The sequence below is a fragment of the Vanessa tameamea genome, chromosome 10 (genome assembly GCF_037043105.1).
Source record: "Vanessa tameamea isolate UH-Manoa-2023 chromosome 10, ilVanTame1 primary haplotype, whole genome shotgun sequence".
Lineage (NCBI taxonomy): Eukaryota > Metazoa > Arthropoda > Insecta > Lepidoptera > Nymphalidae > Vanessa > Vanessa tameamea.
Window position 1 is genome coordinate 8687374 of NC_087318.1, and position 12597 is coordinate 8699970.

General features: G+C 36.3%; 2 protein-coding genes across 2 annotated transcripts; one reads left to right on the top strand and one right to left on the bottom strand.

Annotated features, from left to right (window-relative positions):
* Window positions 1-349: 349 nt before the first annotated feature.
* On the bottom strand, window positions 350-1305 carry LOC113392592 (pro-resilin-like; the record flags this gene model as incomplete). The annotated part of the gene is made up of 3 exons (XM_026629094.2): window positions 350-622; window positions 838-1014; window positions 1174-1305. Coding segments are annotated over 3 exons (516 nt in total), but the record flags the coding sequence as incomplete, so codon positions are not given.
* An 8306-nt stretch (window positions 1306-9611) lies between these two features.
* LOC113392583 (protein SCO1 homolog, mitochondrial) lies at window positions 9612-11758 on the top strand. The gene is made up of 5 exons (XM_026629085.2): window positions 9612-10019; window positions 10533-10656; window positions 10840-10921; window positions 11000-11126; window positions 11543-11758. The coding sequence occupies exons 1-5, from the start codon at window positions 9744-9746 to the stop codon at window positions 11690-11692; spliced, it is 759 nt and encodes a 252-aa protein (XP_026484870.2). The 5' UTR covers window positions 9612-9743; the 3' UTR covers window positions 11693-11758.
* Window positions 11759-12597: the final 839 nt, after the last annotated feature.

The following is a 12597-nucleotide window of genomic DNA, read 5'->3' on the forward strand; positions in this document are numbered from 1 at the left end:
AAATGTACTTAAACAATATAAATTGGTACAAAAAAACATTCATTTACGATTCAAAAAGCGAAAATGCCATAAAAAGCAAAGCTAGTAGCGTGTTAACCCTAATTAAAATATCATATATTTCATGAAAAAGCGATAGTCTTTTATATAGAAAAATATCCAAAAAAAGTGATGTCACAAAGTAATATATATATAATAAATATGTTCTCAAATAAAACGTTTCGAGTAGTGTTTAAATTATATTTGATCGTAAACAAAACAAAATTTAATACAAATTGCACACACGAGTTATTTTTTAGGTAAATTGGAATACTTTTACTTGGTTCATAATTTTTCTATAAATAAACCGAAAACGATGTAGCCGTAGAGTCGATGTTAGTTCCGAACACAATATATTTCAAGCTGGGTCGTATGGACTCTACTGCGTGGCGTTGCTCGCCGCATAGAGCAGAGGCGGCGCGGGCGCGGGCGGGGGCGCGACGCCAGGCTGGCGTCCACCACGCGGCGCCGACTGTCTCACACTCTGTCTGTTCGAAGCTGCGTTGTAGTGGTACCCATCGAACTTGTCGCCGCCACCACCACCGCCGGTTTGCGTCGGGTATGTCGCTGTACCCATGTACATCACCTAAAAATAATAAACATTAAAAAAAATTGACCAATTAATCTGTGATTCAGCATCGACAGAATATGTATTCAATTCGGAGCTTCTAACTTATTAAAAGTGAGTTTCAAAATAGTATTGTTTAAAAATCATCCACATTGAGCAACACCGCTCGTATCTACGCAGCCAGCAATCTGCTCGAAATATTAATATAATTACAATAGTTGCACTTTACTCACTTGTGGTCGGTAGCCGTCGGGCCCAGCCTCATATTCGACAAGCTGTGTTCTCCCATCTGGTAACAACACGTGGTATGAACCCTGGGCACGGTCATCCTTTCGTTTCTCATTATGTCCGAAGTCCAAAGAGACACCATTATCTTGCACATCATATGTGAATTCATAATTTGCTGGTAACTGAAAATCAAGCCCTTACGTCACCAACAAACCACGCATACAACACCCGGTATCAAAATATAAACATAAAGGATACATTTTTGTTTATATTTTTAATACAATTTTTAAAATAGGTAACAAAAAGTATTTTTTTAGAAATATTTAATAAAAGCAACTCACAGTTGGTTCAACTATTGGTTTCTTATTGCCGCCACCGCCACTGCCTGTATTTGTTTTAGGTGGAAGATATTCTTGCGCAGAAGTAAAAGACTTCAACGACACCCAAGCCAGTAATGTTACCTGAACCAAAATATATAATAATATATAAATAAATAATGCAATTTATAGAACTTTATATCTAACTCTATAACGTTTGCCTCTATTTTGACTTAATGAACTGAAGTAAAACCCTTTTATAACTGCATAACAAAATATAAGTTTTTACTTTAAAAAATCTTTTAACTCACGTAAAAAATCTTCCACATTCTGGAAATGTTGGTGTCTGAAGGTGCCAAGAGGTTATGGTTAGAAATACCAACAGGGGACGTATATAAACGCTCAGGTCGCGGTTGCGACCGTGCCGCCCCTATCATTTTCATTACAAAGCTGCACGATCCATGAAAATTTCGAAAGAAAAATAACCCATAATAGCATAATAGCTAGTCTAGCTTATTATTTTAATGAGTAACATAAAATTTGGTGTCAAAATATAGTTAGGCCTACTACGACGAGCTGACAATATACCCACAAAAATATTGTACATGGCTCATGAAAAAATAAAAAATATTGATTCATTTTATACTGAGAACTTCTTGAAAAAATATCAACAGCTCGTTGAATTGGTCTCCATACTTATTGGATCAGATAATCAAGAGCTGATGATAGAGCAGCAATGATGCCATAGGATCTTTGTCTTATTAGTGGAGAACGGACTTAGTTTTAATACAATAGATTGGTCTCAATAAAGTTACATAACGATGACAAGTATCTCAAGGAAAAGGAAGATCAGAATTTTTTATTAAACAAAATGAGTAGACTTGCGTATCGGTCCCCGAAACTACTTGACAAAAAAAATGGTTTATACTGTTTAATATAAAAAAAAAATGTTTTTGGTTCCTTTGTTTTTTCATTTACATTTAACTCATGGATTACGGAATGTCGTATTCGTTTCTGGATTTAAAAATCATTAAAATCATATAAATTATATCCATAGGAATGTATACAAGAAGTATAATACAAATTATATAAAAAAAATCGTATGGTGAAATTTTTAAGATAAAATAGTTAGATAACATTTATATAAATAGCTTTTAATCTGTGTTCCATTTCTATATAACTTTACTAGATATATCACACATCTTATTTCCCAGGGTTGGTCGCGCATTGTCGGTAAGGAAAGGTTAATTTATAACAGCGGCAATGTTTACGGGCGGTTGTAACCACCGACCATCAGATGGTTCAATTGCCCGTCTACCGATTATACACTGTCTCTTCGTACACTCGATGTTTAAAAACAGAATTATTGTTGGAATTTAAACCGCTAAACCGGTGCACGTGTGCCTAAAAAGGGACAATAATTCAATCAATATAAAGTCGGTATTGTGTTCATAATTGAGCAATACCTAAAAAATGTAATCATGGTGGCAAATTACTGGTACTTCTGTATGAAATTTGATCTGGATCTGTATAAAAATATATTTGTAGTATTTTTATAAATGTCTTAGAAATATATCAAATGATTAAAAAGTATACAAAATTATATCTATTATGATTGACTGTACGCCAGAAGGCTATACCTATGTATAGGATTGCCAGGTCGCCAAACCCAATAGCCGGACAGACCAGCAAGTTTGACCGGACATTTGGGTAAAAAGGCCGGACACCCTACATTGTTGAAGATTTTGTGTCCTAGTATTAAATGATACAGTAAAAAAAATGGTATGTAAAATCAAGTTTTTCTGATCTGAGTCTGGTTAATTTTAAATTATATATAAATGAAATCGAATGTATCGTTTGCGAAATAAATAAATAAAATCTAAAAAGCCTAACAAAAGCCGGACAAGCCGGACCCTGTTTATTTTGGGCGAACGCGCAATCAAAAAACCCAAGTATGTCCGGCTTTATCCGGACGCCTGGCAACCCTACTTATGTAGTAGTTTCAATGAATTATAAGCCTGATATAATAATTTCGCGTATAGTGTAATAATATATCCTGCGTCGTTGGCCGGTCTCCATTAAGATTTGCCGCCGTGGCCTAATTCTGTTAGTACTTCATTATAACCATTACATATTGTAATGAGTAGTTAAATAATACCAATAACTTAATAATTATAGTAATACATAATATACATAAGGGACACTACTATTGGGTCGCCAACCATGGAAACATAGATGATTTGTGCCATGTGCCTGTAAATACACTCATTACCGTCTTTACCATAGGGCACACGGGGCACGTGCCCAGGGCCTCCATCCTGAGAGAGCCCCGATGAACCAACGACTTCTTTCCCACGTTTGTTCTCACGTTGACTGCAATGTATATTTTCGAAAGTGATATATTTGTAAGAAATAACTAACATATTTATCAAAAAAGGCTATAAAATAGCCATAAGATTGTACAACCAATCAGATTCCTACGAATACACGAAAATTACTGCATCGTTTATAACTATACTTAAGGCCGGGCCATAAGCAAATTATTTGTACATGGTAGTAAATATCTACCAAAAGGGCCCCAAATTCATGGGTGCCCAAGAACCCCAGCATAGCTTGAGACGGCTCTGAATACACTGGCACGTTCACAATTCGGAACTATACAGTCATATAGCTTATAATTTTTATCAATATTCAATTATAAAGCTAAAAATTTTCATTTAAATCATCATCATCCAGCACTGGCCTCTCCAAATGCACGCCACTGTGGTCTTTCTTCGGCAACTCGCATCCAGCTCCTGCCAGCCGTCTTGCGCAAATCGTTACTCCACCGTGCCTGAGGACGTCCTACACTACGTTTGCCGAGACGCGGTCTCCACTCTAGAACACGTTTTCCCCAACGGTTATCCGTTCTACGACAAATGTGGCCAGCCCACTGCCACTTCAGCTTACTAATCCGGTGGGCTATGTCGATGACTTTGGTTCTCTGACGGATCACCTCATTTGCCTCACCTGATGCGATCCCTCAGAGAAACGCCTAGCATAACCCTTTCCATAGCACGCTGAGCGACTTTAAACTGGTGGACCAGCCTTGTCGTGAGTGTCCACGTTTCGGCTCCGTATGTCATGACGGGTAGGACGCACTGGTTGAAGACTTTCGTCTTAAGGCACTGTGGGATCGACGATGTAAAGATTTGACGTAACTTCCCAAATGCTGCCCAACTTAGCCGAATTCTTCTATTCACCTCGTCCTCAAAATTGTTTCTACCTAATCGCAATGTCTGCCCGAGGTAGACATATTTTTGAACAACTTCGAGGACGGGACCCTGTATCGCAATCGGTTCCGGTAGAACATGTTCATTGAACATGACCTTGGTTTTATCCAAGTTCATCCGTACGCCGATGCGCATAGAAGAAGCAGCCAGCTCATTCAGCATTTGTTATAGGTGCTGCAGTGTTTCTGCCATGATGACGTTGTCGTCTGCGAATAGGGTGCTGTATCCGCTCCGAAACCCGGCCTGTTCAGGGGTTGGAATTTGTCGAATCTTCGGGCAAGACGGTTCATGATCACTCTTGAAATCAGCTTATAGACGTGGCTCAGTAGGGATATGGGTCGATAGTTCTTCAGCAGGGTCTTGTCTCCCTTTTTGAAGAACAGGACGACCACACTCCTGCTCCACGCCTCCGGAGTTCACCCTTCGAGAGGACAAAGTTAAAAAGCTGGAGCTCCCTCAGTACCGGTTTACCTCCTGCTTTCAATAACTCTGTTGTAACCCCGTCCTCTCCAGGGGCTTTTCCATTTTTAAGCTATTTAAGAGCAATCTCGATTTCGCCAATACTGACTTCTGTCAGGTCTTCGGTGAAATGGCGTGTTAATGTAGCTCTAGGATCCTCATTTTCGGGATCAGGTCGAGATGCATGCGATGCGTATAACCGGCCGTAGAAGTCCTCTATTTCCGAAAGAACTCCCGCCTTGGAAGAAACGACTTCTTCACGTGCTGTGGTCAACTTCATCAGGTGGCTCCTTCCAAGAGATTGTACGAATACCTTAGATTCTAGATTTCCCCGATTCTGCTCGATGGCTCTTTCAATCGTACGAGTATTGGAGTACCGGAGGTCGTGTCGTACGCACTTGCTGATCTCTTGGTTTAGTTGCCGTTTCTCTGACGAAGTGACAAGTGCATTTTCACGTCATTTCTTCATAAGCCCTAAGTCTCTTCCGAGAGTTTGGACTTTCTGACCTTACGCTGCATGCTACAAAATCTCGTGCCTTCTTCTCTGAGAATTCGAACTACATAATCGAGGTTCTGGTTTACGTCTGTTGTGGTTTTCACGGCAGCGAATCGGTTCTTCAGGTTTGACTGGAACGTTTCAGATCCCGCAATGGTTTCGAGCAGGATTGGTCGGAGTGTAGACTTCATCAGACGAACGCGCTCGGCCTTAAAATTGATATTCAGAGAGCCTTGGACAAGTCGGTGATCACTACCGGTATTGAACTTGTTGAGCACTGAGACGTCTCTTAATATGTGCCTTTTGTCCGTCATGATGAAGTCGATCTCATTTTTGGTCATAGTGTCGGGGTTTTGCCACGTCCACTTCCTTTGGGGCTCCTTCTTGAAGAAGGAGTTCATCAAAAAGAGCCCCTCCCGTTCGAGGAAGTTGACAACCATTTGCCCCCTATGATTTCTGCTTCCAAATCCATGGGGTCCTACTACCGATTCGCTACAATTCTATACTCCCACTTTAGCGTTGAAGTCCCCCATGACAACGTTGTAGTGGGTTTTCTTGGTGGAGTGGAGGGCCCTCGATATGTCATCGAATATTTCCTCCACTTCATCGTCCGAGTGGGTCGAGGTCGGTACGTACGCTTGCACCACCTTGAGGCTGTACCTCTCGGTGAGCTTTACAATGAGGTATGCTACCCTGTTCGACACACTGGAGATTTCCACAACGTTGTCAGCTAGGGACTTATTAACCGGAAACCCAACGCCACCTTGGGATTGTTGGTCTCCCTCTCGGAAGTACATTAGGTGGCCCGATTCGAGGGTTACGGTATCCTCTCCCTCTCTACGGACTTCACATAACCGTATTATGTGCCACCTAATTTTCCCAAGTTCCACCTCGAGTTGCGCTAGATGCGAGTCAAGCCGTAGCGTGCGTCCGTTGTACGTCGCCAGGTTCAGTCGGTTGTGGTGGCCTCCCGTAGCCCGGTGATTCTTAGCACCTGACAAGGAATAGCGGAACCGCCGGGAACTGGGGGCCGTGGCTTACGTGTGTTCAGCATTTGTAGGTATTGCCCATAATCGCCACGCTGGACAGGCGGGTTGGTGATCGCAGGACGCAGCTTCTCGCATCGGTGACGCTGCTGTCCGTCACCGGCCTGTGGTATTTAGCTACGCCTATTTTTGATGGTTATACCGCCATCAGTCGGTCGCCAGAGCCTCGTTCGCTGGTCGGCAGGATGCACCACGAGTAGGTGAGGTTGGCTTGGGGCGCTAAGGTGGTAATAAATACATACATAAAATAAATAAAAAGTATTTACTTATTTCATTTAATCGACCTCATTTACTGTCTTCTATTGGTACAAATTGTTCGTTTAAACATAATATCAAACTCAAACGTAACATTTACTACCAATTAGTGAAAAAGTTTCTTTGCCTAAATCATTTTCAGACTTAAAAAAAGAACATGAAACCGTCATTGTCATGTTCTAAGCGTATGGGTTTTTATTTATATTGTCCAATTTTATCGCGAACGGCTTCACTGATTTTGACGTTTAATAGTTTTTTCTCTGTATGTAGATCCTCAGTTAGTCTCAAATTATATCTAATTATCATTGAATATCAAGTTTCAAATTGTTCTTAACAAACTGGGATTTTTGAAATGACATTAAATATGGCTCATACGATCATGAAAACTTTATTCGGAATCTAATGACCCGGTTTTTGTAATCGTCCTAAGATTGATTGATTCTTCAATGAGCAAATATGTATATGTTCGATTATCTTAAAATATATTACATAGTGTAATGACGGCTTGTAAATGTCCCACAGCGGGCTAACCTAACCCTCCCTTTGAGAAGAAAGTTTGTAGCTATTTCTACCACACTTCTTCAATGTGGGTTGATAGATATACATGTGGCAGAAATTCGTTGAAATTATACACATGCAGATTTTTCGGTCAGCAGCTTCTAGCGATGATTTCCTTTACCGTCGAGCACGAGATGAATTATAAACACATATTATGCACATAGAAATCCAGTGTTACTTGACTTAGTTTGAACCCACAATCATCATTGAAGATGCACGCGTTCTAACCAGTCGACCATCTTGGCTCTCATTATACAGTATGCTAGAAGGCTACTTATAAGTTCGATCTAAGCCGGATACTCTTACTACATAAATAATACCTAATTATATAGATTTATACGTGACTAAAGACATATTTTCATGAAAATATACAAATATATAAATAAGTTAATGATTTAAAAATACTCCTGGTAATGCTGTAGAGGCATTTAGATCCAATAGCATTATATACGCAGCCCGTAGATTATAAAATAGTTCGTATTGTTTTTAAAACTCATTCGCAACTTTTAATTAATTAATGAGTTTTATTCTGCTATTGTTATTGTTGATAATGAGGAAGTTTCATGATGTTGTTAATATTATATTCAACGTAATGGTATTAAAATATAGATCAAAACTAATCCATCACTGAAAGAATTTTTGAAATCCATCAATAAATGACTTAGAAATAGATTATTAAAGTTTACGTATTTTAGTACGGAACGTCTATAGTTTACGATTCGCCTGTGACGTCATTTGACCTGTTCGGTATCACCGCACCACGAAACGATTCATTCAAGTATTTTTCATGTTTTTTAACGTAAAGTCGTTTTATTATTTTTTATTTATTAGTGTTTAGTTTTTATTTTACTATAATGGAAGAAGGTTTTGTCAAAGGACAAAGTGATAATTTGCCTAATATTGATATATACACAGTGATGGACTTTTTTTCTTCAAATCCGTTTTATGTTAGTGCTGAAATAAAAGGAGTTAAACTTTTTAAGTAAGTACATCCTTTTAAGTTTATTTAACCAACCACATGGTCTAACTTACAAATATGATTTATAAATAAAAAACCTAATTATAAGTAAAAAACAGATTCTAGTTTAGTACTGGTTGTTGGTTGTTTACTTGAACTCTTTTGTTTCTCTTTTTATTTGGATGATTCGAATCGATTGATTCTGGAAATGTAATGTTCTCTGGTAGCGGATCCTCTGTTTCATCTGACTCCATGGCATCACACTCAATAATTTCGAAACATTGAATAGAAGACGATTGACTTGAAGTCGACGGTGCTTCTTTTGTTAAGACTTTCATAAAATTCAATCCGACATCTTTTTTCATATGCTCCTCGTTCTTTTTGAGGTTTCACTGCCTTTTGACAGTCAAATTTATGAGAATATATTTCGGGTTTTAACTTTAATGTTCCCCCAACCAGTCGATGTTTTACTAAATTTTCTGTGTCATTTTCAACCTGTAAATAAATTATATTTTCACAGCACTTAAATAAATTTACATAAAATATATAAGTAGTTATTTTTACTGAATCAGTTATTCCAAACTTACTCACGACTCAAAAGATATATTAATAGTTACTTACATCAAAATGATCTTCACACACATATTTGGTGCTTTTAGGGCCAATTAAATCACGCTTCATTACTTTGCACCATTTTTTCCTTATTGTTATATTATTTGGTACACGAAAAAATATTTTATTGGGATTTTGAAATGTTGTGCTTTGACACATAGGAACAATATAATATTTGTAAGCATTTTTTTTAACTTCTGCCATCGGGTAATAAACAAAATACGAATCGAATGGCGTGAGCAACTACACAACAATACATTCGTATTTCGTACGTACTCGGCGAACACCCGATGTGTCGTCTAGGTCAAATGACGTCACACGACGGAACGCCACGTATAACAAAATTATTCTTAAAACCCCAACTTCAAAGTCCCATAACTTTCTTATTTCTTAAGATATTTTATCGATTCTTTCACGTGTTTGTTTTATTTTATCTAAATTTTTATAATGTTTCAAAAAAAAAATTATGTAAACTTCTTCATTGTAACAAATAAACTATTTGAATTCTATTTTATTTTTCACAGAATAGGATAGAAGATGCGATCAGCTGACGTCTGACATTTGCGGTATCAATATTATTATTTTTCTATGTAACAACATTGGCAAATGATAACGAAATCGTTTCAACTTATGAAAATACGAGTATAAAATTACGAGATCCTTTGCTACTTAACCTTTTATTTTGTTACTGACGTCTTTGTTCCTTGTCTCGTAACTCTTAACGTAACTCGTAACGTAAGTGTAACAGCTGTCAATTGTCATCTTCATTCTTGTCTTATAAGTTATAACTGATATGACTTACTACCAACCCTGAATAATTTTTGTATTAGGAGTACTTAGAATGAAAAATCTGTAAATAATTATTGAAACGTGTGATTATTGTAATAAACGGATATTCTGATAAGCAAAAGTAAAAATCTAGGAGTTTTTCATTTAAAATGAACTCAATTTTAAGAAGTACAATGAGACCCTTAAGTCGATTTTTATCAACAACATCAGTTAAACTATGTGCCGTACCACCTAAGTTAAAACCAAAGAAATTTACCGGACCAATCACATGGAAGTCAATGGCTGTTACAGCGGTTGTCGGTGGTGGTCTTACAGGATTTATGTTGTACGTGAGAAAAGAAAAACAAGAAGCGATAGATCGTGAAAGGAAGCGGCAACTTGGCAAAGCCAAAATAGGCGGTACATTTGAGCTGGTTGATTCTGAAGTAAGTAGACTTATTTATTTTAAAACAAAGAGTTTTTATGGTTATATAAATAGCCCCTCTGATAAATTAATCTTACATCATAATATTATCATTAGCTAATGATAGCTTGTAACCATAAGGTGGGAAATTATTGAAAGTGAAGTGTGATTGACATTACAATTTTTAAAACTATCTTTTTGGTTTTTTTATTTTATTTTATAATTAGATGATATTTAGAAACTTTATACCACATATACACATAACCTATACCTTCTCACTATCCTATATACCTACCTACCCTATATATCAAATAAATAGAAATGAATAATAATATATGGACTCACAAATGGTTAAAAACAGTTGTATAAAAGTTAATGGTGTTAGTAAATATCCTATCTCAAAATTAATGTTGTTACCAGCAAGTTTATTTATATTGATACATAATAGATACTTAAGACTATCATAATTATAATATATCACCTAAATTAGTATTCTTGCAGATATATAATATGATACGAATCTTAATTATTACAGGGAAGAAAAGTAAAAAGTACAGATTTCCTTGGTAAATGGTTATTAATATATTTTGGCTTCACACATTGCCCTGACATATGTCCCGATGAACTGGAGAAACTAGCAGAAGTTGTTAATAGACATGGTAATGTGATAAAATACTTATATTTATTTAACATATAAAATCAAAGAGAGAGATTTCTTTTGATATTCATTCAAAACCTAGCATTTTATTTGAAAAATCAGTCATAATTTTACTTCTAATAAATATTTCAAGCTTAAAGAAATAAAAGGACATAGTAAGTTAATGTTTTTTCTATTCTTGTAGACCAGACTCCATCAGCACCACCTTTGCAGCCTTTATTCATATCAGTTGATCCCCAGAGGGATACACCAGAAATAGTGGGAAAGTAAGTCCTCCAATTGACATTGTAATATTTCTTATTATCAACATGATTTAATATTACTATTCTTTCTTCTATTGTTAGGTATTGCAAAGAATTTACACCAAGATTGTTAGGTCTAACGGGTACAAAAGAACAAGTACAACAGGCATGTAAATCCTACAGAGTATACTTTAGTGCTGGACCTCAGGATGTTGATAATGATTATATTGTGAGTAGCAGTCTTAATTTTATAAGATATTTGAATAAAACACATTAAATGGTAGTATAAAATGTCAGAAAGAAAAAATAATTAAAGTTGTTTTTGTTTTACTAGCATTAAAGAATTTATATAGATTAGGTAGTTGGGCAAATTGGTCATCTTATGGTAACTGATCACCACTCTCTATAGGCATTAGCATTACAAGAAATATTAACCATCCTTTATATTGCCAGTGCACAAAACAATATTAAATACTATTGTTTTACAGTAAAATACCTGCCAAGTGGGTGGTACATACCCAGGCGAGCTTGTACAAGCTCCACCAGAAAGTAAAATCTGTTAACAAAAAACAGTCAAGCTTTTTAGTAAAGAAATGTTATAATTGATATCAAACATACATTATACATGCAATATTTTAAATACAGGTGGATCACACAATTATAATATACCTGGTAGACCCTGATGGAGAGTTTGTTGACTATTATGGACAAAATAGAAATGCAGCAGAAATACATGATTCTATGCTTGTAAATATTCAAAAATATCAACAGGGTAAGAAGTCATCATGGTTCTAAGAAATGCATTTAGTTATTGTAATTATGTTCCAGATTAAATTGAAATAAATTTATTTATTATATAAATATAGCTTGTTTTAATTAAATAGGAAAAATAAACTATATAAGTATTCTTCTATTTCAAAATGTAGCCCTTTCTGGGCCACAGAAATCATTGGTGATTTTTTTACCTTTATTACTATATTTAATTAAGAATTACAATAACTTTATTGAGTCTGTAGACATTATAAGCTCAACTTAGGACAGGAAGACCGAGAAGTAAGTCAAATATTCTAATATGACATTTTGGATCTAAATTATAGTATTAATTATGGATTCATAAAAAATGCAAATTATTATTTTACTAGTTATCGCGCGCGTTCGCCTTCGCTCGCGTTTTAAAATTGGTCGTCAGGTGTAAGACATAAAAAAGTTCTACTATTATTCTAAGTATTGCTGCTTGGCGTAAGAATATATGAGTGGGTGGTACCTAACCAGACAGGCTTAATAAAATTCCTTTATCTATATCTATTTCGACTGTAATTGCCGATAGTTACTACTAAAAGTAAAATATGTGTTAAAAAAAATGGTTTGGTTAGGCACATATAACACATTCCAAAATATTTAATTATTTATTAGGTAGGCAGACTGGCAAAAGGATCATTTGATGTTAAGTTGTCACCACCACATACACATTAACACTGATAGATATACTAACCATTCCTTACATCGCTAATGCGCCAACAACCTTAGGAACTAAGTTGTTGTATCCCTTGCGCCTTTAGTTACACTGTCTCACTCATACTTCAAAACAGAACACAACAATACTTCCTGTTTGGCGGCAGAATACCAGATGAGTGGGTGGTAGCTACCCAGACAAACTTGAACAAAACTCTACCATCAAGTAAAAAGCATATGTTTAGAGA